At 39.9% G+C, this 27,529-nt stretch overlaps 1 protein-coding gene across 1 annotated transcript in view; it reads left to right on the plus strand.

Moving 5' to 3' along the window:
- Window positions 1–27,529, plus strand: part of SLC1A3 (solute carrier family 1 member 3) — a 96,615-nt gene that overhangs the window by 13,164 nt on the left and 55,922 nt on the right. Inside the window, exon 3 of the mRNA XM_066239889.1 lies at window positions 8,289–8,426. Coding sequence (XP_066095986.1) covers window positions 8,289–8,426 — 138 coding nt within the window. The remainder of the gene's footprint in view (window positions 1–8,288; window positions 8,427–27,529) is intronic.

Here is a 27,529-nt window from a genome sequence, read left to right on the forward strand (position 1 = left end):
CTAACAGTGAGCAAACTCAAAAAATACAAATTTTACACACTCATTTGCCCAACAGTCAGCTCGGCATGTGGAAGTCCCGGGTTCAATCCCCAGTCACAGCACACAGGAGAAATGACCATCTGCTTCTGCCCACCTCTATCTTCCCCTTCTCTCTCTATTCTCTTCAGACAGGCAGTGGCTCGATTGGTTTGAGTGTGGCCCCAGGCGCTGAAGATAGCTCAGTTGGTCCCATTGTGTCACCTCAGGTACTAAAACCAGCTCAGTACTTGAGCATTAGCCCCAGACCAGGGTTGCCAAGAAGATCCCAGTTGGGGAGCATGTGGGAGTCTGCCTCACTCTCTCCTCTCCTCTTACCTAAAAAAAAATTTTAAAACCTCATTCTGCCACCATCACTTAGTGCTCATGTAACCTTGGACAAATGGCTTATCCTTTCTAGGGCTCAGTCTCCTCATCTATAAGATGGTGATATTAAACACCATAAGTTAGATATGACGGTTAACTCATTTAAGTAAAGTATTTATTGGCATAATTTACTGGCAGTATCAGGACCAGAAAGCTCATCTCTGTCTCTCAGTTCATGATCTTTCTACATCAATGGCACCTACTGTTCTTCCTGTTCAAAACACCTGCCTTGTGACAGAATGAGGGACCAGGAGCTATAAGTCTTAGTCTGTGAATCTAGAATTCGAAGCATAAGAGAAATCATAATTCAGTCAAGAACTAGTTTTGCAGATGATGAAAGAGAAATCAGTTTAGAAGAGAGGGTTGTTCCTAAGAGCAGTTAGAAGGCCACTGCAGTCGTTCGGGGGAAAAAAAAAAAAACAGTGATGCTTAAATCTTGGAACCTTCTTTGTTTATAAATTGGCAGGGGGTGGGGGTGGGAACTGAGGTATGTAGAAGCAGGATTGGGACTAGAACCCCAACGTCCTCATTCACCACACATCTAGGAGGCATCTTCTCTATGAGTTTGTCTATACCACAGGAGAAGCAGCTTGGTGAGGAGGCCTAGAGACCTTGCCAGTTAGACAGAACCCTAACCACTCTGTGCAATTTATTTGTGTGTGGGGGGGGTGGGACCTATGGCATAGCTTCTCACCAACAGAATATGGCAAAGGTGAGGGATGTCACTCCAGCAGTTTTGCTATCATCTCATGATAGCTATAACCTTGAGACAGAGTAGTGCTAGATTTATATTGTTGCTGTTATAAAAATGAAAAAAAAAATTTCCTAGCTGGGAAATAGTGGTATTTTGTCATATAAACCAATGATTCACTATCCACAAAAATATTTGCTACTATTATTTCTTTGAGCCATCTTGCATGCTAGTGGACAGCATGGTCCCCTTTCTGGTTAAAAACTGATAGGCTAAGTTTTTTCTGAGTATGAGTTTAAATGCCCATTGACTGGCTTGCCGTGGAAGGCGGGTAGAGCTAGTGGCCCATCTTGGGTGGGCACTCGATAGTTTTCTTATGGCCAGCCTCATAATGAGAGGTCTTCCAAGATCAAGGCCGCTATCTCTTCTGGCATCTGAGCTCTTTGGGGGCATCATCTCTTTTTATGCAGAATTTTGCATTTTGAGTATTAAATCTAGAAGGCACTGATCTACCGATCTGTCCATGACAGTTTGGAGATATGGTAGAAACTTTAATAATGCACTGTATTTTACTATTTCAAACTCTACTATTTACTAAAAGATAAATTCGGTGATTAGGTCCAGATTTTACTTCACGTTGAGCTTCATTCTTTTATTCTTAAATATTTTTTGACTTTTTAATATTTTCAGGTCTTGGGGTTTTGTGGGGCTTTTTCAGATTAAATATGGACCAAATTCTTAAAATAGGTCTTTAGCTTTTTATCTCGTGGGTGTTTGACTTTCAAAGGCTCCAGTGTGCACATTTTGTCTTAGTCTAAAGTGAGGCTTAATCTTTCAAAGAAATGTCTGTTGTATAGACTCCCCAGGGGAAACAGGAAACCTCTGAAGGACTCTGTTCTTGAGCTTTCTGCATTAGGAGAAAAAAAAAACATTTAAATAAAAATACATCACTTTTTCATAGCATTCAACTAGCAGAGTTAATTTTGATCACCTTAAACTTTCCAGTTAAGACATTTCATAGATTCTAATAATCTTGTTAAAGTATTACAACAGGAATGAGAAAAGACTCCTGACTGTGCGTGAGCAATCTGGGTATTGCTGTTGATGTCTACGTACTGCTCGTGACGTCTATGTACCGCTTGTGACATCTACATACCACTCGTGGCGTCTATGTACTGGTTGTGACGTCTGTGCATTGCATGGTGTCACCAAGATGGAAGGTTAGCAAAGTTTCTTTCAGCTCTAGCAGATCCTGTTGGGACGTCATTTGAATTGTTACTGCTATTTTTGCACAGTAATCAATAATAAAGCATCTGGGTTTTTTGCATTAAAGATTGGGTGGCCATAAAGGCTTTTATTAGCTCTGGGAACGTCAATCAATGTGCTTTAAATAAGTGCCCACTAATGGAACTCAGCTCTATAGAGGCAGTGAGCTACATTACTAAAGGGACGGAGACCTCTTCCACCCTCCCCTCCCCTACCTCCCACTACGTCAAATTGATCCGAAGGGCAGGGGGCAGGGGCCTCTGAGAAGCCTGTGCATCAGCCAGTGGGAAACTGTTTCAGGAAAAGTTATTTTCATTGGTGGGGTAGAGTGAAATCAGAAACCTGAGCTGCTTACCCAAAAAAGCAGACTTCGCATTCAGAGCATTTCCTCTTGATCAGATGCTGATTGCTGGCTGACCATATCACACTGACTTAAGCTGAAGAAAAAAAAAGTCTTTTGTTTATTCATTGAACAAATGAATTGAAAAATGCTAGCTGTTGACTTCATTAAGTAAAATCAACAAAACCATTTCCCAGCTTAAGCTCTACATTTAGTTACCCTAATTCAAAATAGAACAAAGCACCAGGCATTATACTGTGTATTCACTTAGGCCCTTTAAATTAGCAGCTTGGCCATCAAGAACAGCATAAGAAGTGAAAGTCTGGATAGCACTGGTGTGAAGACTACCTCAGACACTCACCTGTCCTTGGGGAAGCAGATTGACCCCTCTCTGTGTCAACCAAGGCTCCAACCTGTACCATGTGTGATTTAGGCAATTTCCCTGGCCTCTCAGTGACTCTGGCTCTTGATCTGTGAGTGTTCCTAGTCCTGGCCTTCACGGTATCTGTGAGGCAGAGGGCTTCTGAGGACTTGGCATCTCACGTATGCTGAGGACAGTTAGCTGTTGGCATTACACATGGGAGCCCAAAGCATGTTTTTATGTAACGTCCTTTCCACCTTTGCTGCTGATGGTTTCCAAGAATTAAAATGTGGGCCATGGAGGGAAAAAGCAGGCTATTTTAATTAATAAATTTTACATAAGTTTGGTTAAATTATTCCATAACAAAGAATTCAGTGTAACCCTTTTAAATAGTGACCTGGTACAAATAACCATATATTGAGGTCCTCATTGGTAGGACCTGAGATGGGCTTCGAGGTATGCTGGGTGCCACTATACCTCTAGCAGATCCAAAATTATTATTACTCAAATGCTTTCACAGTTTAGAGGTTAGAGATGCTGCAGACCCAGGAGCCAGGCTCATCTGAGAATTATTCTCAGGCCCAGGCTGCAAGGATGTGTTTGTGTTTGAGAGGCATTCAGGTACAGTAGAAGGCTTTGTTTAGAGCCCCCCACTTACTAGCTCTGTAACCTTGAGCAAGTTAACTATTTCTGAGCATCAGTGTATTCATCTTTCAAACAGATGTGACAATATCTACCTCATAAAATGGCAACGAGGATCCTGCCACCATTAACAAGTAGTAAGGGCTCAGTACAATTTTCCCTTCCCCAACATGATCTCTCCTACAAGAACAGAGGTGGCTCACTCAGTAAATGGAGAGATAGTAAACAGACCAAAGCATAGTCAGGGACAAAACTGACTTACAGTGTTAACAATATTTATTTCTCTAAACAACTCCTGTCTTCAAAGTATTTGACTTAAAACCACCCTTTATAAATAAGTGATGTCTCCTCTGCTGTTCCTACTATAAATAGGAGCTTTTAGGAAATGTGGGTTCTGCATTAGAGAATATAAAAAAAACAGATATTCTACAGTTGTTGATGTCAGGGCTACACTTTCAAGCAAGACCAGCTTGTTGACTGGAAGGAGACAGAAGAAAAATATCACCACCTCTTGTTGAGACTTTGGCTGCCTGACCGTCTTACTATTGCTCTTAGACATTTATTTGGCAGATTAGAGAGTTAGGAGACTTTGTCATTCACACGTTGCCCAGAATCTATTCACTGAGCTGGCTTGGTTTCCCTCCTGAGACATGGATGAAAGCTGGTTGTGCTGAGTAAACATGGGGCTGGATAGGGGAAGAGGAGAGAAGGTACAAGGAGCACCTCAGGAGAGAAAGAGGCTGGATGCATACAGCTGGTGCGATCGCAGAGAGGGGAGTAGAGTCAGTGCTGGCAAAGATTAGACTGTGGGGGGTGGGATTGAGTGCCTTTAGTACTTAGAAAGAATAATCCCTTCCTTCGTCTACATTGACTTGTCTCTTGCTCCTAGAATCTGTATATCATTAGTACAGCAGCTATTCTACCTATTTTCCTTAAATTATAACTTAGATAGGGTTTCCAGACTAGCCTGGATCCTACCCACCCTTGGAAATACTGTTATATATGAATAAATACATTTCTAGTAACAACCAACTTAGAGATGAACTTGGTCTTAAATTGTTACTTGGAGGATATTGAAAATTCTTTTTTTTTTTATAAAGATTTTATTTATAGAGAGGGGAGAGAGAGAGAGAGAGAGAAGGGGGGAGGAGCAGAAAGCATCAACTCCCATATGTGCCTTGACCAGGCAAGCCCAGGGTTTTGAACCGGCGACCTCAGCGTTTCCAGGTTGACACTTTATCCACTGTGCCACCACAGGTCAGGCTGAAAATTCATAATAGCTTGACAGGTTCAAATTCCAAATGACCAAAACATACTTCTTGTGTTTACTGTGCAAATTTTTTGTTATAATTGAATGGCAAAATTTTAAATGCATTTAAACAAAAATCAGAAAACATAAACAATTCCACTGAAATTACATTTGATTAGAGGTAAAAGTTATAAATCTTTATTGATTTACTTACTTATTATAAGATGAAGCACTTATCTCATTTTGACTTGGCCTTTATATGACTTGGATCTTTTTCTAAAAGCAAGAAAGATCCAAATATAACCAGATCCTCCTATAATTCCTATAGGCTATTGATGCAGTGTTGTTGACTAATGCACACTGAAATGCAAAATTAAGTGCCTTACCCCAAAGCCAAGTTCAGGGAGACTAAAAGTTCAGTATTTTTTTTTTAAAAAAAGCAAGCAATCATAGAAAGAAAAATGCATTAAAGATTTATTAAATTTGGGCAGGGGAGGAAAATTAAAGTTTATAACTCTTAAAGAAATCACTTAATAAAAAAGGTACAAAGACACTATTTTATAAAAAAGGCAAAACATACATTATATGGCAAGCAAATTAGAAAAATAGTTTTAGCAAATATTTTATAGCTAGACAAAGGGTAATTATCTCGGTTATATAAAGAATCTATACCAAATATGTATATTTCATATATGCACATTTATAATCCTCCAAACTATTAGGATTTAGAAAATGCTTGGAGAAAATACAATTAGAAGAAATGGTCAACACTATTAGATAGTAAGCACTTACTTTGAACTTTCAAAGGAAAACAAAAATACATACTATTTGTTTATCACATTTATAAATTTTGCTTGTTTTAACAACTCTTTATAATATTCTCAGCTCCTGAGGTATAGGAAATAAAGCCTTCTCATTCACTAATGGAGCATTAAATTGTTGGACCAACCTCCACTGGGAAAGCAATTTGATAACATGAGTTGAGGTACTCATATTCTTTAATGCACTGGTTTCCTTTCTCTAAACTATACTAAAAAAATGTATTCTTAGATATAAAACAGTTTTCATATATCCATCATGGTATTCTTTATAAAAGTACAAAATGCTGAACAATCGAAGTGTTCAACAATAAAGGAAGTATTAAATAAATTTTAATACTATCATTGGATCAAATGTCATAAAACCTAAAAGTGAAGTTTATCATGACCATACCATATGGAAAAGAATATTCTGCGTGATTTCCATATACTTAACTCTGCATGGAAACATTCTAGAAAGAAACTCGCAGAAGCACTAGCAGTGGTTGTGTTTCACCTATGCAGAGAGGCAGGAAGTGTGTACGGTGGTCCAGATCTGAGTCCAAACTGCCTGGGCTTAAATCCCAGCTTTGCCACTTGAGTAGCTATTTGGCTCTGATATTGAGTAGCTATTGGAATTGGACAAGTTTTCAGTTCACTGTGATTAGATTGCTCTATCAGTAAATTAGTGGTTAAACAATACCTGCCTCCTGGGTTTTTTGTGAGTATTAAATATTCTAGTACAAGTAAAGCACTCCAACAATGCCTGGCATATATTAAGAGTTCAGTTAAGTGTTAGCTATCACATTTGCGGCTTACGTGGTAGAATCAATATGGGCCAACTTCTGCTGACACTTTTCCATATTTTCCAAATCAAACTTTTCTCTCTTGAACTTATTACTGTTACAGTAGAAAAAAAAAGCAATAAATATTTTCCTGGAGGCCCTAAAAACTGGGTCAGCCAGATTTTCTAGTCACATAGATGCAGATTCTTAATTGGAGCATCCCAGTTTGTAATCACAGAATAGATACCTCACGGTTGCTGAGACCCAAGAGTTGAAGTTGGAGTTAGCTGCAGTGACAATTGAAATGAATTTTGTGTCCTGTTTCATAGAAGAAGAAGCACATTTCCTAAGAAGTTAGGATGGTTCGGTTTCCTTAAAGCAGATGTCCCCAAACTTTTTACACAGGGGGCCAGTTCACTGTCCCTCAGATTGTTGGAGGGCCGGACTATAAAAAAAACTATGAACAAATCCCTATGCACACTGCACATATCTTATTTTAAAGTAAAAAAACAAAATGGGAACAAATATAATATTTAAAATAAAAAACAAGTAAATTTAAATCAAGAAACTGACCAGTATTTCAATGGGAACTATGGGCCTGCTTTTGGCTAATGGAATGGTCAATGTGCTCCTTTCATTGACCACCAATGAAAGAGGCGTCCCTTCTGGAAGTGCAGCGGGGGCCCGGATGAATGGCCTCAGGGGGCCACATGTGGCCCGTGGGCCGTAGTTTGGGGACCCCTGCCTTAAAGGGTTGCTAGCATCCTTTGGAAAAGTTTACCCCTACCCATAAGCAACGCTCAAATAACTTCGTACTTCTATGTAACACACGTTTTAGTAAAGTTGGACAAAAGAAAAGATTTACAATAATGAAATAACTAAATTTTCTTGGGCAAGGAAAGTAAATTAGGGGAAAGGAAGAAAGAATAAATTTATTCAATACCTTTGTTAATTTCCAAATGTTTCAAAAGGTAGTGTGTGCAATTTGATTTACATATAAAGTTGTTATTTTAAAATATATATATTTTAAAGTTCCAGGAGCAGAAGGAAAATTATGGAGAAAATTTTTTTCTCTTTCCCCTAATTTCCAAGTTTTCAGGGAAAATCTTTGGGAAAGGGGTCTCTGCTCATTTTCCAGTCTTCTCAGGCCAGCAATTAACGAGTCTGTACAATACAGTTGCCAAGGTGCTACTAAGACCATGCAGACGGAAACTGTGGTATGTAGGCAGAGAAATGATGAAAACGGACTAGCAATGTGAAAAGAGGAGTTGTTTTTTAATTGGAAAAAATTAAAAAGTTATACTACCCTTTAGAAGTGGTTACGCTAGCTGTTCCAGCATCTGTTGTTATGAAGGCACTTTGTTACAATACAATTTTTATTTATTTATTTATTTTTATATTGTCTTGTTCCGGGATACAGCATTTATCTCCTAGTTAGACTCCAATCTTTGTAACTCGGTACTGAGCCATGTCAACATTGGTTCTGCTGCATTTAAGTCAGACAAAGAAATTTTTCATTTGCTAAAACCTGGGAAAATTTTCTTCTACAAATTCTCCTTGAAGCCATGGGTCCCTCCAGACCCTTCCAGCCTGGCAGAAAAAATAGGAGCAGGAGCATCGCTTGCACGAATACTTGTTGCTTAAATAAATTCACTGGTCATGATCACTGGGCTAATACTATTCATTTTTCTGGTACTGTTACCTCAGTTTCCAAAAAGAATCAATTTTTCTTCTCCTCTCTTTTTCCACCCCCAGGTACGATCCTCGGGTTTGCGCTGCGGTCATACAAAATGAGCTACCGGGAGGTCAAGTACTTCTCCTTTCCCGGGGAACTTCTGATGAGGATGCTGCAGATGCTGGTTTTGCCGCTGATCATCTCCAGTCTTGTCACAGGTACCATGGACAGTCTAAGTGTGCTTGTTGTAAGAGATTGCTTAAAAAAAAAAAAAGAAAACAAGGCCTTTAGGTTTCTGCTGGATGCATGCTCTGTTCTAGAAAAAAGAAAAAGAAATCCCTTCAGAATGGTGGAAAGGTGACTTTAGTAATGCATGAATGATAACAACTTGTGTTTTACCAATCGCAAGAGGAAACAGATTTAAACAAGCACGTAATCTGGTCTGCCTCCCTACGAAGGAGGTGCCCTGCTAAACACTACACACCCAGCCTTCTCTGACCACTGCGTACAAAAGGTCTGTTTTCTCACCCTCTTATCCCACCCAGATAACATCTGGTTGGACAGCCTATTAGCTATTGATGCCAGAATGCTTGTTCTCAGAGCCACCAGGACTTGAGCGGAAGCCTTCTTGGAAGCCTCAGCAAGAGGTAATGCCCACAACACACTCACCAACTCTGCTGCCACCAACACTGTCTTTTCTTGGTGAATCCGCATGATTTCGTTTCCTTTTCCAGTTGTCCCCCACCCCATCCCCCGTTACCTTTCACGCTTGTGGGAGAAGGTGGAGGGGGTGGGAGATTTCTCCATCCTGGTACTTTGTCAGTGGACACTTGGACTTTCAAGGAGTGCAAACTTGGCTGGATAGGGTTCTGTTTTCTATGACAGGGAGATGACAGTTTCCCGAGCGAACGTTTCAGATAAATGGGTGGTTGACGGCGGTACTGTTTCTGACTGGACCGTGGGCCAGTCACCCGATCCAGGAGCTGTGAGCTTCCTGGAGAATCATGGCATTGACACGGCCCGCAGAGCAAGACAGGTCACTAAAGGGGGCCACCACATTTGATTATTATACTGTGTATGGATGAAAGCAATCTGAGAGACTTGACTAGACAAAGTAATTCAGTTAAAAACAGCAGAGCTGAAACTGAACTACTTAGGAGCCTTGATCCTCAAACCAGCTTATTACTGAAGACCTTGTTATGAGAGTGAGTCCCACTTTGAGACGTGTACCAGTAGTGTGTGAAGTCTGCAGGGCCTTCCTCAAGAGGGCTGGCTAGCCACGTCCGTCCCTCTATGGCCCCTTGTCACCTGGTTCCACGTATCCTAAAGGAGCGTTACGTCCATAGCTCAAGGCCAGTGCTGGGTTTTCCATCCATCTGCTGTTTCTCACCTTAAAAATAGTAATTATAAATTGAAATCAGTGGTTGTGTTTAGCAAAAGAACAAATAAATGTCTCTGACTCAGACAAAAAAAGAAAGTTGCAGGACAATGTCACCGTCAGTTCCTTCCTGCTCTGCACATCTCTGACTTAGAAGAGGGTAGGCCAGAGGCGTGCCCCAGCAGGACGGTTCTGGGTCTGCAGCTAATGCCCAGAAGGCAGGTATTACCGACCCTGTTCCCTCTCCCACTCTTGGCTCGCTGTCCACCTTAGACAAGGCACTCTACCTGTGTGAGCTGGCTCTGCGCATCTTCCCCTCTCCCCCAGGAAGTTCTGGAGGGTATTTATAATCTCCTTTCAAGATCTCTGTGTAACAAGAACTTCACAGTACAACTCAAAAGTCATGAGGCAAAATTCTGACTACATCATGCCTCAGGACAGAGGTCGGGAACCTTTTCGGCTGAGAGAGCCATGAACGCCACATATTTTAAAATGTAATTCTGTGAGAGCCATACAACAACCTGTGTATGTTAGGCATTATCCAATAAAAATTTGGTGTTGTCCCAGAGGACAGCTGTGATTGGCTCCAGCGACCTGCAACCATGAACATGAGCAGTAGGAAATGAATGGATTGTAATACATGAGAATGTTTTATATTTTTAACATTATTATTATTTTTATTAAAGATTTGTCTGCGAGCCAGATGCAGCCATCAAAAGAGCCACATCTGGCTCGCAAGCCATAGGTTCCTGACCCCTGCCTTAGGAGGCTGGCCAGTACTTGGACAGAAACGATGTCAGATTTTTCCTCAGTGCCTGGCAACTCGCTGCGGGCTTCCACTTGCCCAGGTCTTTAAACAAGTGCTTGCATGTACGGGGGCTCCTATTGGAAGAACTATCATAAAACAATCATGTAGACAGGGTGATTTGGCAAGCTTGTTTCTGAAACTGTGCTGGCCCATTGCTGATCCAGGAGTAATCACTGCAGCCTCAATTCTTATCACAAAGGTTAGATTAATGTTGATCTGAGGGCACAATCTCATTTTATCCACTTGCTGCCAATTTGCTGGGAGACAAGTTCTTGGCAGTAAGCAATTAAGGGGCAGAACTCACATCTGCCATTTTTGTGGAGCAAGAAGTCCTTCTTCACCATCCCTATGGCTGGCATCTGAGTTGTGTGCCTGCAGTGTTCTGGGACACACACTGAGGGGCACTGGGTTCCTTCGCCCTATCTCTTCAAGGACGGGATAAGTGGTTAAAGGCCTCTGTTTTCTGGTAATTGTACCCAAAAACCCATGTTACCCTATGTAGAGGGAGAACTCTCATTAGGTGTCATTTGAAATAATATTACTTCCCCTAAGTAGCAATCCTAGTTGATGATTACCTTGAAGTGGAATTTCCTGGTATTTTCTAGTACTTAATGCATCAACTTGATTGAAGGAATAAGGGAGATCATTGAGTAATTTTGCAGGGAAAAAAATGCTATGATGCAATCCCTTTTGGATAATTAAAAGGAGATTTGTGGGTAAACCTCAGCGAAATCATCAACATTTATATATATAATATTGTTGTTAAAGAGAAAGAAATTATAAGCTTCAAACAGCCAATATGAAGTAAACTTTTAAAAAGTAACGTAATCACAAGTTCGGAATACTGTCACTTGAGACCATTTAGAGACAGTCAGTTCTTTTCCAGGACTGTGTTAGGACAAGGGGCATAATTATTTATTTAGTTTGCCAAAGATCTTTTCAAGGTGTCAGACTCAAAGGAGTAATTTCCAAGCTACACAGTAATTTAGATTCTTATATTTTATTGGAATGTGTGATTGATTAAATAATCATTTCTTTCAAAGTTTTAAGTACCATGATTCTAAACCAAAGTGGGGTATGACTCAGTGAGAATGAAAGAGATGGGGCACTTCTGCAAATTACACACACCCCTGGAGGATCTCTGTTTGTGTTGGGAGATGTCACTCTTAATTGCTTACTGCCAAGAACTTGTCTCCCAGCAAATTGGCAGCAAGTGGATAAAATGAGATTGTGCCCTCAGATCAACATTAATCTAACCTTTGTGATAAGAATTGAGGCTGCAGTGATTACTCCTAAATCAGAAATACGTTGCTTAGGGAGGGAACATAGTCAGGGTCCACTATTTTAGAATGGAAAAGCAAACTCAAATGCCTCTGGTAACCAAGCAGGTAACTTGTAGGAACGAAACTGCCATTTCAGGCTACTGTTTGTTTTCTTACTTTTTATATTTTGATACAATTAACAGAACAAAACACTGCAAGCCAGAGTCTGTCTGCAGACCCAGTGCAACTCTCAGGCTACCAATATCAGATGTCAGGGTTGAGTGTGGGTGCTGTAAATTGTAGGAAATGCACTGATAAATTTATGCATCCAGTAGGCTCGCACTGGGTTGCGTATGTCACCTTATTCCACTGTTGTCAGTTCCATGCAAAGCTTAACTGAAAGTGAAATGAACTACTAAACACCATGTTTATTGCTCATGAAACAAATAGCCATTGGAAAACTTCTCTCTGTCCTCTGGATTTCACCATGTTGTGTCATTAGCTGTGCTGGTCTTTCTGGCACCCGACAGGAACACTAGAATGAGAACTCAGAGGTCATGCTTTCATAGAAAGGATTTCGCAGTGGGAAAGTGCTTGACAGGCTTAGGACTTTTAACTTCAAAAGTCCCAGGGTCTGTGCAGACAGAAATTCAAATCCATGAAGCCCTTACTGCATTTCTCGGATTAGGCATTTTCTTCTTAGAAGATTCTGTTCATTTCATTATCCTAAAGTCACATTTAAACTCTGGGAAATCTGAGTTAGGTTTTGTACATAAAACATCATGTTTGAATTGTTGCTCTAAAGCCTCTGCAAACTGTGTCCTTTTTTCCCTGAATTTGAAAGTCTAATCCTTCCAAACATCGTTAGTGTGTATTAGCTAGATTTGTACTCAAGTACCTTTTTTTTTTTTTTAAACAAGAAGAATATGTTTGTGGCAATACACCACACAATAAAAGAAGATTTTGGCACCAATGTCTGTTGATTTTGGTCAGGGTAGACAGCCAAACTAGATATTTCATGCCAGAAATATGTGTTGGTTTGGCTGGTTTAGTCTGATTACATTCACTAGATAATAATTAAATTCCAGTTCAGGCTGTGCTGTGTAGACACAACTGTCACCTCCTCTTTAATTCTGAATCATTCCAGAAAACTAGTGCTTTCTTCTTTTCTCATTCTAAGTGTCCATTCATACTCAATCACTTGCCTAAAAAGAAAACTTTTGTGTCTCCAGTTTACTGGAAGGAGGATCATCACTTTTGACAAGCAGTCACTGTGGGGTTGGGCAAATTTTAAGTAAAAAGCTGGTGGGAGGTTGGCAACAGCAGCCATAAAAGAGACCTATAGTAAGGCACTCTGGAGGTAGAGTTATAAAATGCATCAAGTTTATCTTTTCACATTCACTCATTCATTAACAGCTATTTTTTGAGCTCTTATTATGTCAGACATTGAACTAGGTACAGCGGATACATGGCAACAAAGGTATAGTCCCCAAGAAGATGCATGTCTTGCAAAGGGGGAAGTTTCCCTACATGGCTTAAATCATACAATAGATGAAAATTCCAATTTTGATTATAAGGGAGGGAGTAAGGCTGGTCCTCTGCACTCCCAGCAAGAAAGAGACAATTTGATTGATTTTTAAGAACATGATTCCAAATCTGATTTTTTGAGTTGTGGCATCTCCCATCATTTTCTGAAAATGTTCTTTAAATCAACATACTTTTCTTCTAATGTCTCAAATTATTATGGAAGAAGGATACCTCCTCTCACTTGTCTTGGGAAGAAAATAGCAGATTACAATGCAGTGGGGGTCAGATGATGCTATTACCTGTCAAAGACTCAGAGCCCAGACCTAGGGGGGAATTGCAAGTGTTGATGAGGTGTTAAATACACTTGACTTGTTTTCCCAGTAATCCAAAGGATTGGAGGAGAATGGAAAAGAATGACTTTCTCTGTGATTTAAAATTAAGGAGGAGTTTCTGTACCACCAGAACAAATACCATTATTTCCCCCATTTTGGGAAACACTGATCTAGTCCAGTCATCCCTTCCAGGTCATTGTCCAGTCTCTGCCTAAACACCTCCAAGGACAAGAGATCGCTGGAGCTCATTTGCCCTTGGAAAACTCTTAACAGTTCTTTTTGCATCCAAACTAAAACAAACAAAAAAAATTTTTTTAAACATAAAAATGAAACAAAACAAACACCTGGCTGTCCATAGTCCCACCCCCACGTGACATATTCCGGATGTGTCACGTGTTGCTAGGCAGCTTCCTTCCAAATCTGTAACATGAGACTTAACTATACCTGAAGCCAACACACTGCCACCACCAATGAAGGGCTCTCCTACCTGAGAACATAAAAGTAGAGACCATAAATACACCTACAAGTACAGCTCTTGGCCCCAGAAAAATGACAGTTGCAGTAAGATTGTCATTTTTGTCATTTCATTTAACACAAGAGGACAAAAAATGAGCTAGAGACAATTCTTAATTCATAAATATGCAAAGGGTTTGTTGTTTTTCATTTTTGTTTTTGCTTTGCATTGCTATGTAAGCATATAATGTGAAGGGCAGTAAGAGTAGCTGCAAGAAGAGCTGTCCTGGTAGGCCACATCGTCTCAATGAAAACTCTAGAGCAAGAAGAGAGAGCTACGTTCAGGGGCATGTAACTAAGCCCCCGAGTCCACGCATCTCATTTGCCTGTGATCCTTGGAGCAATCACTCATCTATTAAAAGTGAATGAGAGAAACCACGAAGTCCACAACAGGGGAGCCAGAGAATTCCTTCCTCACTCCTGGAGGGAACAGGTTTCTCCCTGCAGCATGGGACATGATGGCCTTAACACAGCCACGTGATTCTAAATGTTGTCCTTGGTTACACAACTCCCCTGAAAAACACCAGCCCCAGTGTGTGGCAGCAGATTCCACACGCTGCTTACATATTAGGAGCAGAGCCCTTCTGGCCACAAGGGGTTTAGACAAACCACATCTTTGTCCCAGCACGTGAGCACGCGGACGCAAGCCAGGAAGAAGCTCTGGCCCAGCTCATTTGAAGCCAGCAGGCTGGTCCCGCTCTATTCTCTCTCCAGGGCTATTCAGAAATACGGGAGGCCAGGCCAAGTCATGTCCATCTAGGGAGGGAGGTTGTGGGATAAAATGGGAAGACTTGTCAGAGGGGGAGAAAAATCACCTGGCTTTCTTACATCATATAGAAAAGATCTGGGTAATTAAATGTGTGTGTGGGGGGGTATCATTTTCTTTTATTTATTTCTTTCTTTATTATTTTTTAGTGGATTTGGGCTTCAGTAAGGTGTAGACAAAGTCATTTAATTCTGGCTGTCCCAGAAAATGTCTACCTTCCCATTGCAGAGAATCTCATTCAATATGCATTGTTGAGGATTTTTAAAGGACCAGCCTATTTGCTAGGATCTGAGGATACCAGAACAAAGACGACAAGCAGGTCAAAGTCTGTTTGGGAGATAGACTTGTGATTGGAATGGCACAGGGTGGTGACCCAGGCAGGATGGACCTAGTGCGGGAACAAAGCAGGGAGCAGGCCATGATGCCACCCGGCTCCCTGGTCAGGAAACAACTATGTTAGCAGAGAAAAGGATTTTACAGGATCGGTTGGTTTTTGTTTTTGTTTTCTGGTCCTGTCTTGTTTTTCTCACACCTGACTCTTTCGCCATCAACTGCAGTAAGAGGTGAGTGGGACCCCATTGTGGTTCCCAGAAAAAGTCACCTCAGGGAATGTGGCCTCCCAGCTGGGAAGTCAGAGAGGAGAGATGTCTGACTGGGTTTCAAGGCCAGAAACTTTCCCTTTCCGACGGGAGCCACTCAGCTTTTAGGGGGCATGCCAGGGAACAGAGTGCTGCCAAAGCTGGAAGGCAGGTAGAAATAAAACCATGTAACCTGGCACCCTGAGCAGGAATCCCCACTCTGGCAAGCCTGGAAGGTGGCCATCAGCTGCCACTGTCCTCAGATGATTCGAACTGTTGAGCTGAAATCTACGTCCTGTAAGGTCCAGCAGTGTTCTTGTCTGCCCCATCCGTATGCAGCAGTAGAGAAGGGCGGTTCCTCACCCACGCACCTGAACAAGCCCGGGTGGCCCACGTCTTTTCCTATGCCCAATCTAGACCCTTCTCCACTCTGGTTGCCCTCCCCTGCACCCCTTTGCGGTCCCAGAATTGAAACAAGTGTCCCAGATGTCACACCATTGGGTAGGGACAGTGACCTGGATTCAACCTCCTACAAATACCAGCTGGGGCTAGATCAGCTGTTGTATAAGCTGCAACAAACCATTGGCTCAGAGGATTTCAGCCTGTGGTCACCTAGTCCCGCAGAACTGAATGTTTATGGAAATTTTTTTTGTGGTAAAAACGGGATCATTCTTGAGCTGAAAGATCAGAAGCTCCAGGCTCCAGGCTCTGTGTGAAGTGAGACGTTCCAGAAACCTGAGGTCTGCGTAGGTTGGGATTTCTTATCTGTGAATTTTAGCAGCTTCAAGTTGGCCTGTGGTTTTGATCAGTTCTGGTTTGTAAGAAATTTCTGAAAGTTTCTTTAAAAAAAAATTTTAAAAAGAGGCCCTGGTCCAGTAGTTCAGTTGGTTGGAGCATCATCCCAACATGCCAGGGTTGCTGGTTTGATCCCCAGTCAGGACACATACAGGAATCCATAAATGAATGCATAGGTGGGTGGAACAGCAGGCCAATGTCTCTCTCTCTCTCTCTCTCTCTCTCTCTCTCTCTCTCTCTCTCCCCCTCCCTCTCTCTCTAAAAATAAATAAAAAAAATTTTTAATTAAAAAGAATAGCCCTGGCCAGTTGGCTCAGTGGTAGAGCGTAGGCCTGACGTGCAGAAGTCCCGGGTTCGATTCCCAGCCAGGGCACACAGGAGAAGCATCCATCTGCTTCTCCACCCCTCCTCCTCTCCTTCTTCTCTGTCTCTCTCTTCCCCTCCCGCGCAGCCAAGGCTCCATTGGAGCAAAGTTGGCCCGGGCGCTGAGGATGGCTCTTTGGCCTCTGCCTCAGGCACTAGAATGGCTCTGATTGCAGCAGAGCAACGCCCCAAGATGGGCAGAGCATCGCCCCCTGGTGGGCATTCTGGGTGGATCTTGGTCGGGCACATGCGAGAGTCTGTCTGACTGCCTCCCCATTTCCAGCTTTGGAAAAATTTTAAAAAAGAAAAAAAATTAAAAAGAATATTTTAAAGCTTCAAATTAAATAAGTCTCTAAGAAAGATAAGATTTTATCAATTTGATAACTTCCTTCAAACCACTGTTGAAACTGAAGGGCGGTGCGAAGTGTTGGGAGAGAGGCTTTTCTTCTGTTGTACAGTAATGGTGAGCGAGTTCGCTGATGAATTCTGCCTGGAGATTGGTGCTCATGGGCCAGAAGTGTTGGGTGAGGGCTGAGGGTGGGGGATGCTTCTGCAGGAGCCACCAGCTTGCGCACTCTGACATTCACGTGAGAATTTGTACTGTCCAATTCATTTTAGTTACATTGCGTGGGACGTCACCCCCAGGCTCCACCTCCCCCGCTTCCCAGAATTCTAGAGTTTATCTAGAATTGTTCTTTGAGATGTCACCATTTAGTTTAGATCCTTATTTGTTTAGATACCCTCTCTTCCAGGAAACCTTCCTTGGCTTTTCCCCTGTTCCCAAAGGAGTAGCTTTATTATTTATTCCATGTGCTTTTATTTAAAGTAATTTAAGTAAAATGAATGCTTACCATTTGTATAAGTAAAACAATATAGAAATACACAGGACAAAACACAGAAGCGCACACACACACACACGCACGCACGCACACCAGTCTATTATTGACTCAGATTTAAATAGACTTCTACTAAGAGAACTGCTTATCCTGGAGATTACTTGGAACTGCCATGCATTCCATTATAAAAGACCTCTCTGCATCTCATAAAGCCAAGTAAAAAGATGCTGGGTGTCTACCAGCAGAAAGACATATATATATGAATATGGAAAGAGAGAGGGGTTGAGAAAGAGAGACATTTTTACAGCCAGACAAGGCTTTCTGTGGCAATGTCATGGATTGTATGTTTCCAGGGGACAGTAGCCTGACTCCCCTGTGTTCCAGGTGTGATGGGCATAAGCAGAAAGAAGGTTTTGGGATGGTGATATTCTCCACTGGAGGATCGATCGGCTGAAATGATTCAACCAATTTTGAGTCTGAGTAGAATGTAGGTTTCCAAGTCTCATGTTTCTGCAAATTCATTTCTCCAGGCAAGGCAAACTTCTTGTTAGCTTCTTCTTGGGGAAGATCTTCGCCATAATCTCAGGTCCCCAGGCTGCAAGCCAGTGCACTGCCCACGACTACGTTTGTTTACTAACCTGTCAACATCTGCACACCGGTGTCACACTACTTCCAAGTGTCCGTTTCCTGGGTGTCCTCATATGGGAGAGAGCTTTGCCACCTTTGTATTTATGTATTTAACTTTCTAAACAATTACTTGAGTTTCCATAGGAGAAGGAAGAAACTTCCCCTAAATTACTAAGGGGGTTTCCTCTCACGGGGCATTGGATTAAGATTGGCCAGTACCTGAGCTCTGTGATTCTGGGAGCAAGTGAGGCAGTCAGAAGGAGCTGTTGGCTGGTCTTTTCAGATGAGCTCTATAAGAAGAACAGGATGATTGAACACTCCTTAGATCCAGCCTGTTTAAATGACATCCATATTACCAGGGCTTCTCAGAACTGTTGGGGGGGAGGAATATATATATATATGTATATATATTTAAAGATAATATGTATATTATTATAAAGAGATATATATATGTGTGTGTATATATATAATATATATATATATATTATATACATACACACTCTTTTTTGATCTGTAACATCCCTGAGCCTTCTCCAGCACATACATTCCCTCCAACCACTGGATTATTTTGAAGCAAATACCAGATATTTCATTATTTTTTAAAAACAAAGGAAACATCAGACAGGTGTAATATTTTAAATGATTTTAACATTTTATGTTTTTTTAATGTCCCAGTTACACACACACACTCCCACATGCACTCACTCCAACATGTGTCAGTCACTTGAAGGAAGTGTTGCCAACCAAGTCCTTTCCTTTCTTTCTATTTATGGTTCAAACTTCTCTACCAGTGCTTTATATTAATAACCCAAACTCCCCTGCAGCCAGAGCATGGTAGGTCTTTACAAGAAATAACGCAATAAAATGCTCATGTTATGACATTTTAGGACACAGTTTTTCATTATAGCACAATATGAGTGTGTGTGTGTGTGTGTGTGTGTGTGAGCATGCATAGCTTCTGTATTTCTTTTTTCCAATCTTTCCAACTCTGAAGAGTACTGTAGTCTGACCATGCCTCTACTGTTGGTAATTCTTTTTTAATTACAACTTTTCCAGAATTTGTTTCTATATTTTATAACGTTTCTCAACTAGATTATTTCTATTTAAGCTATAATTCAAATGCACTGTTCTCAGAGGTGTTTGTGCTAAGAGCTCAAGTCTTATTACTTTAAAGCTATCTTCCTGGAAGTGCATTGCAAAATTTCCCCAAATTATAATATAGTGATACATACAAAAAACTCTTAATATCAGCATACCTAACCTACACACACTAAGTATTTAAGAAAAAATGAAAACATTGGTAGCTTCTACACTGGAATATTGGAATCTATGAGACATATCTGAAAGTATTACTTTGGTATGGACTCCCAAGATAGAGCCGGACATTAGTGTAGTAGTTCTTAAACATATTTAGGAATAAAACTAAAAACTCACGACACTTATACATACATTAAAAATGTTTGCCTATTGAATTTTGTATGACATAGGAACACATTCACTAGGAGAAAATATGTCTCTTGTGCAGTATAAGAACAGAACTATAATAAGTACATGTCCATGAACGGTATACCCTATTACATCAAAGCATGATGGACAATTCCGTTCTAATATCATTTAAGCATTTTATAATTTTCAAGCCCTTATTCTGATATCATTCAAGTGAGTAGAAGGCAAGGAAGGTTTAAGAAAAATTTATAGTGAAAAATCTTTAAATTAAGAGAATTCATTTCTATTACCTTAAATCTATTCATATTTTCCTCCAAATTGGACATACAGTTTCATTATTTGTTTTAGCAGAAAACATTTGGGTTGAGCTCACAGAACACAGATGAGAACATGGCTTGAAGTCACTATGTAATTTCATGTTAAATAAACATCTGAACACTAACTTAACAACCAGCAAGTGAGGTCAAGTGCCTGGAAAGTGCTGTATTCATCACATAAGCATATTTCCCTTCTGTGAAAGATGAAGATATAACAAGGCGTATCAGACTTTCAACTTCTAGAGACAGACTTACCAAATTTTGCCGTTCACTACTCAACTCCTTTTGTTTCTTAGAATGATAGCAACCCATTTCACAATAGAAGGAGAGGATTTTTTTTTTATTTATATGAAGTCCCTAATATTATTTCTTGGAATTGGTAGACAGGTTTATCTTATGCAAGATTGCACTTACTTTTTAACAGCTTTATTGAGATATAATTCACATGCATACAATTTTTCCACATGAAATGTATAATTCAGTGGCTTTTAGTGTATTCAAAGTTGTGCATCCATCACCACAATCAATTTTAGAAAGCTTTTGTTACTCTTAAAAGAAACCCCAACTGTCTTAGCTATCAAGCCCCATTCCCCCAGCACAAGGCAAATACCAATTGAGGTTCTTTCTCTATAGATCTATCTATTCAGGACACTTCATACAAAGAGAATATGGTTCTTTGCAATGAATTCTTTCACTTAGCATAATATTTTCAAGGATCATCCATGCTGTTGCATATATTAGTATTTTATTCCTTTTTATGTCCAATTATATTCCATTGCATGAGCACACCACATTTTATTTATCCACCCATCCGCTGGTGGACATTTGGGTAGTCCTTTTTTTTTGCGATGCTGCTATGAACATTCATGAACATATGTTTTTACATATTTCTCTCAGGTATATTCTTTGGAGTGGAATTGCTGCATCTTGTAGTGTCTCTGCTTAACCTTTTAAGAACTGCCAGACTTTCCAAAGTGGCTACAATATTTACATTCCCACCAGCAATGTATGAGGGTTCTAATTTCTCCACATTCCCACAACACTTGTTTTTAATGTCTTTTTGGTCATAGCGATCCTAGTGGGTATGAAGTGGTATCTCATTGTGGTTTCAATTTGTACTTCACTGACAGCTAACGATGCTGAGCATCTTTCCATGGCTTACTGACCATTTGTGTGTCTTCTTTGGAGAAATGTCTGCTCAGATCCTTTGCCCATCTTTTAATTGGGTTGTGTTTTTATTATTGAGTATTATGTATTAAAATGTAACTTCTTAAAAGCTTTGAAAACTAGTCTATATATACAGTGATGACTATAAACTTGCCCTAAATCATAGTTATGGTTATTTTTTTATTGATTTTAATTTATTGTGTTTACATAGATTAGTTATGGTCATTCTTGAGAAAGATTCTTTACTGTGGTTAATTCCTACTATAAATAAGCATTCTTAAATTTTTGTTGCAAAGAATAAAACAATGGTAAAAATGACTAGTTCTATAGTATTGTTATTTTATTTTATTTTTTACAGTGACAGAGAATCAGAGAGAGAGATAGATAGGGACAGACAGATAAGAAAGGAGAGAGATGAGAAGCATCAATCATTAGTTTTTCGTTGCGACACCTTAGTTGTTCATTGATTGCTTTCTCATATGTGCCTTAACCCTGAGGCTGCAGCAGATCGATTAACCCCTTCCTTGCTCGAGCCAGCAACCTTGGGTCCAAGCTGGTGAGCTTTGCTCAAACCAGATGAGCCCGTGCTCAAGCTGGCAACCTTAGGGTCTCGAATCCCAGACCAACGCTCTATCCACTGCGCGCCACCGCCCAGTCAGGCAGTATTGTCATTTTAAAATAAAACTTCCCCCTTTTCTCCAAAAGGAAGTAGTTGAATGGCAGTGTCTAATATGATGACATTTTGTCTGTCTTAGGTGTGGAATGACTTGCTTTTTACCTGTAAAGATTTGTGTTTTAGCTAAAACTTTTGAAGCCATAAGATATGTACTCTGGGTATTGTAATTGTGCGTTTTACCTTTCAAAATGGTAAAATTCAAATATTAAGTCTTTGGCTGTACTACAATCATTGTTGTAAGCCTTTAAAATGTAGATAAAAACATATCAATTATAACTTTCTGGTACATTAAAGTAAAATGTGTTGATTTCTTTGTTTATAGTGAATAAAAGCAAAGTAAAATAAACAAGGTGACACAACAATGTAAATATACTTAACACTTCTGAACTATACATTTAAAAATGATTAAGATGGTAAAGTTTAAGTTTTTTACCACAATTTAAATTTTTCAATAAGTTATATATAATTATTTTAATGTCCATTCTTTTGAAAGGGGCATTCTAAATGGTTGTTTGGTCATCATTCTAACCTTCCACGGTTAGAGTTTTTACACCAAGCTTTGGCAGGTCATCACACACTGCTCAAGTTAGATAGCTTGCTCCCTATTTTCTCCCTAATTTTACTTTTGGAAATGTGTAGTACAAATGCTTGGGTTATCCAGCTGTTCTTTTTTTTTTTTTTTTTTTTTTTTTTTTTTTACAGAGGCAGAGATAGACAGGGACAGACAGACAGGAACGGAGAGAGATGAGAAGCATCAATCATCAGTTTCTCGTTGTGCGCGTTGCGACTTCTTAGTTGTTCATTGATTGCTTTCTCACATGTGCCTTGACCGTGGGCCTTCAGCAGACCGAGTAACCCCCTGCTGGAGCCAGCGACCTTGGGTCCAAGCTGGTGAGCTCTTTGCTCAAGCCAGATGAGCCCGCGCTCAAGCTGGCGACCTCAGGGTCTCGAACCTGGGTCCTTCCGCATCCCAGTTCGACGCTCTATCCACTGCGCCACCACCTGGTCAGGCTCCAGCTGTTGATTCTTGAGGGTGGTGATCAGATACTCTCTCTGAATTGAGACATCCTCAACTGCCCCGGTGTGTGCCCTGAAGAGGTATTGGGGGTGGGGTGAGGGAAGGGACAGGGTGAAGCAGAAGGACCCCTGGTTCACATACTCACATTGCCTCCGAGGAATGTGGATGCTGAGACTGGAATGCTGATAAAAAATCTCACTGGTATGAAGTGGATTTTATGAGCTGTTCAGTGGTCTGGTCCATCTCAATTTACAGAAATGTCCCATTGCTAAAAATTCTGTCCAGGTCTGTTACAACACTGCTGAATTATATCTATTTATTATGTCTTTTTATTATGAGCTATAATTCCAGGTCAGTTATTTCCAACTCAGAAAGTAAATATTTGCTCTCCTTAGGAGTCTGCACTCAGGTTGCAAGAAGAGCCCCTCAAGTTGTTTCCTTTCTGGATGCTCCCTTTTTTAAAGCACTGGTTAGACCTCCAAATCAATTCTCGAACTGTGCATCTTTGAAGAACGACTTCTGCTACCTTCTGACCATTAGTTAGAGCCGAAGTGAAGCCTGCCAACTGACCATTCTCAGTGATTCCCAAGAAGGTTTTTTCTGCTTCTATCTCATGTCTGGAGTTCCCAGCAGTGAGTTTTACTTTCACATGATTTTACCATGGTACTGATTATTGCTCATTTTTATACCTGAATATAGCTACTTGCATTGATGTTGACATTCTCTGACAGATATATAAGTAATGCGTAGGCTAATTACAAGTCATTTCTTTGTGTTCATTAAAGTAAACCCCCAAAGACCCTTCAGTGTAAGCTAAATTTAAGCCGCTGCATCGTCTTTAAAGAAACAGAACTACATTAGTAAGGGAAACTAAAGACGATCAGGTCTTTTGAAGTTGATGCCAAGGAGGGCAACGTTGGTGCTGATGCCAAAGACAGGATGGATTATTGGTTTGACTAGGGGAGCTGGGGAATTTTAAAGAACACTGACACGGTATTACGCAGCCTCTCCTCGCTAACAAAGGCCGGCTTTTTTTCACTAACAATTGCTTTCCTCTGTTTATTTTGCTGTTTCAGATTATCCTTTCTGTGTTGAAATCTGCACAAGGGTCATAGCATTAAAACCCTCAAAAAAAAATAAATAAACAAACCACCCCAAGCTTTCTGGAAAACTAAATGTTAATCATTGTTCAGTAAGGTCTGCCTCATCCTGCATGATTGGACAAAACCACACTCCGGTGTGTGTGTTGCCTGTGTTCTTCAGCCCTGTGATTTGCTTTTGGTGGCTCCAGGCCAAAGAGCCCCCTCCAAGTGCAAGCTGCCTGAAGACAGACAGTGCTTCTCCAGCTGACTCGGCTTTGTAGTAGTGTCACTTGTCGTTCTTTAATTACCCTATAGGAAATGTGTAGATCTTTTCTTGTAATTTCAAGTTAGAGTCTAATGTGATCATTTTCACCCTAAAATACTATAGAAGCCCTGTGAGTACTCAGCAAACACTCACTGTTAACCAATTTCTGTTTTCAGCTACATGCCAGCCATGACACACCTTATTGAGAGGACCAAATGAAATAATTTTATTATTTTCAATGTACAAAAGGCAAAACTAAGGGCCATGAATTTCTCTGGAGCAAAGCATATCTGATCTTTCAAATATTTTCATTTTTGACATTCAATCAAGATACGTTCAAATTCAAATACATCTTTTGTTAAATAGGTTATTTCCTTTGGCATTCGTAGTGATTCCAGACTTTGCTCAGTAAGGACAGAAGGAGATCAAATGTATTAAAGGAAATTTAATCACTTTTACTTTGGCACATTATTCCTGCCAATCCACCCATCATTCTACTCACACCAAAGAGTACATATATAAATTGAGATAGAATCAGTGATTCTGACTTAGAAAGAAATTTTTGTCAGCACCAGAGAAAGGTAGATTTTGGCCAAATTTTGACTAAAAGACTATTCTTTTAACAAACAGCCAGACTCAAGCTGTTCATTTTATTTTCTTTTTACAACTGAAACGAGTTTTTGAGAAAAGGCAGCAGTCTCAATTATGATACTTTAAAAGAGAGCAGGGTTTATTTTTTTAATTGCAATTTATTACATTAACTTAATGGCTTTTTGTTTCTTGTTTTTAATTTATTTCAACCTTTCTGTTGGGGAGGCTGAAATAGGCTCTGAGTGCTGTAAGTTTGTAGTGAGTATTTTGGGATCCTTCTATTCAGATCACCCATAAATTTTTGTAGCACTATGGAGTAGGGGTTAATATAAGCTAGTGCATTCCTATGTGATCACCTAGAATTTTCTTTTAATTAAGGCATTAATTCGCATTAAACATATCACTGGTTGTATTTATCCTTTTTTTGAGAACCAAGCACATAGATATATGCAAGAAGACTTTTCTACTATTGTTTTTTAAAAATGATAGTACTGTCTCAATGTTGAAAAAAAATAAAAAAGATTTGTATGTCCAGTTATTTTATCTACAGGCAGGACTATGCCACTCTGATTGACAAACTTAAGTTTAAAAACTTTAACTTAGGAACATCTCAAGGACATTTGAGATTTGTGTCAATAACCTTTTTTCACTGATGACTAGTATAATATGGAAAACTGATTTGAGCCTGAAAAATATGCCATTTTTGCTCCCATAATTAGTCAGATCTTTGGACAAACTCCAAATGGATTCTGTGTCACACCTAACGCCTTCTCCTCTGTGTAGTTTGAGAGTTTTGCTTTTACAACCTTTGTTTGCCCTTGGAAGATAGTTAAGGCTTTGATGGGTTTTGTTCACAATCAGAGTGGTCTTGTAGGAGAAACGCTCTGGCCTTCTTGTCACACTGAGCTACTGATCAACCTCGCACATGTACAGATGATCGAATCCACATTCAGGAAGTGCAGCTCATTAGGAGACGGGCCTGAAAAAGACTTGTTTGGGCATGAACAGGCCCAGTTTATGACTGGCCAATACAGGCAGCTATTCTCTTCTTTTCTTTTTTTTTTTTTCAATTTATTGTGTTGACATACAGATGGCCAATAGGCATATGAAAAAATGCTCAACATCACTAATCATCAGAGAAATGCGATTCTCTCTTTTCCCCTTCAACCACACACATTGTTGAGAAGTCTCAATGGAGGAATGACTCTAGTTACATTAATGACCTGTGGTTCAAGGGTTGCTAAGATTTCAGTAGAAGAAAACAAAACACTCATAAGAAACCGCATAAATGTATATTTTATACTGCATATAATGAGCAGTCTTAATTATACAGTTACATTCGTATGTTCTTTATGTATGTTTAATTACAAAAGTCACAAGTCTATCCAGGCTGAATGACTTTATCTGACTGGCTCAGGGTAAAAGATTCTCTGAAAAGTTAATTATGTCTATCACAAAAGTGGACAATGGGCTTAAATTTTATTTTTAGGCTTACTGAAGAAAAACACAATCTTATCTTCTGTTGGTTGACAAGATCGAGGTTGAAGAGTGAGCCGGGTTTTAGCCTTTCTCTAGCTTATTTGTCTGTTACAAACAAGGATATTTCTTTTTCAGGAACTTTTTTTCCAACTCATTTGTTCTAAAACAATTCCTGACTGTATTGAAGACGAGGTATAGTTTACTTTGAGAAAATACCCTAAAGAAAAATCTAAATCAGTAGTTCTCAAAATTTTTCCAGTCCCACCCTACTTCTTAATAATTAATAGTAGCCAATATGATCTCTTATTTTGTTTTTACTGGTATGGGAAGAACAGAAGTATATGGTTTTAAAAGACTCAATATTTTTCTGATACCCTGAGACTAATTTCCCTCATTCCTCAACCCTTGTGAGAGATGTGCCTTTCCAGCTGAGAAGAATTGTGTGAGTTTTCCAAAAATAAAGAATTATAAAATGCTCCACATGGATTACTTCAGTGCATTTAAAATTTGACTGAAACTTTTAGGAACATTAGTTCACTTTCAGGAATAAGTTGCTTAGAAGATGTGAAACCAGAGTGTAGGGATGTCAGTCTACCTTCCTGTTTTTATCTGGAGCATCAACTGTCAGTGGAGAGGCAGGTGGAGAAACTAGATGAACGGCTGTGAACTTGACCGCTGTTTCCACCTTGACCTCTTGCTCTGGGATGAGAGTGAGGGTCTTCTCTCCTGGATACGATAGGGATTTTCTACAGTCTGAGGGAAAGGCTGGTTTCCGTTGCCATCACTTATGTCTACAAAGATAAGGATTCTTTTCCCTAAACATAACCATAATCCCCATTATCACTGTTTAAAAATTAACAATAATCCTGTCATAATATCATCCGGTCAGTTTTCACAAATCTCCATTTCTTTTTCTCCCTCTCTTTTTAGTTTGTCGGTTTAAATTAAGCCGAATTTTATGTTGAATTTGTTTTACATATCCTTTAATTCTCTTAATCCATAGACTCTTTCTTTTCCTCTCTCCATCTCTATCTTTCCAACCTTCTCTTTTGCAATTTATTTTCCACCATCTGAATTTTGCTGATTACATCTCTCTAGTGTTGCTTAACATCTTTCTCTGTCTCTCAGACCATGGTTCTTCAGTTGAGAGATTCACAGATAGTTACTAGCACAAAATATGTAGCTATAAGAGCCTTAGTAACCACTGCTTTTCAGAGTTGGTAAAGATACTGAGTTAGGCAGGCTCTCCCTGCAGCAATACATTGCTACCTTTTTAGACTCACAAAGATTCTTTCTTTTGTTTCAAAATGAAAGAGAACTATATGATGAGTCACTAGATATATGCATAACTAGAATTGTCTGCAAAACAAGCGTACTCAAGGCTTCCTAATTCTAAACCCATCTCCCTTCCTAGGAAGGACTCACTGGTTTCCTTCAAGATACAGTACAAAGGTTTTCCGGAGCTGGTTGATTATTATGAGGACAAGTAGATGGA

This window comes from Saccopteryx bilineata, chromosome 1, assembly GCF_036850765.1.
Source record: "Saccopteryx bilineata isolate mSacBil1 chromosome 1, mSacBil1_pri_phased_curated, whole genome shotgun sequence".
In the NCBI taxonomy this organism is placed as follows: Eukaryota; Metazoa; Chordata; class Mammalia; order Chiroptera; family Emballonuridae; genus Saccopteryx; species Saccopteryx bilineata.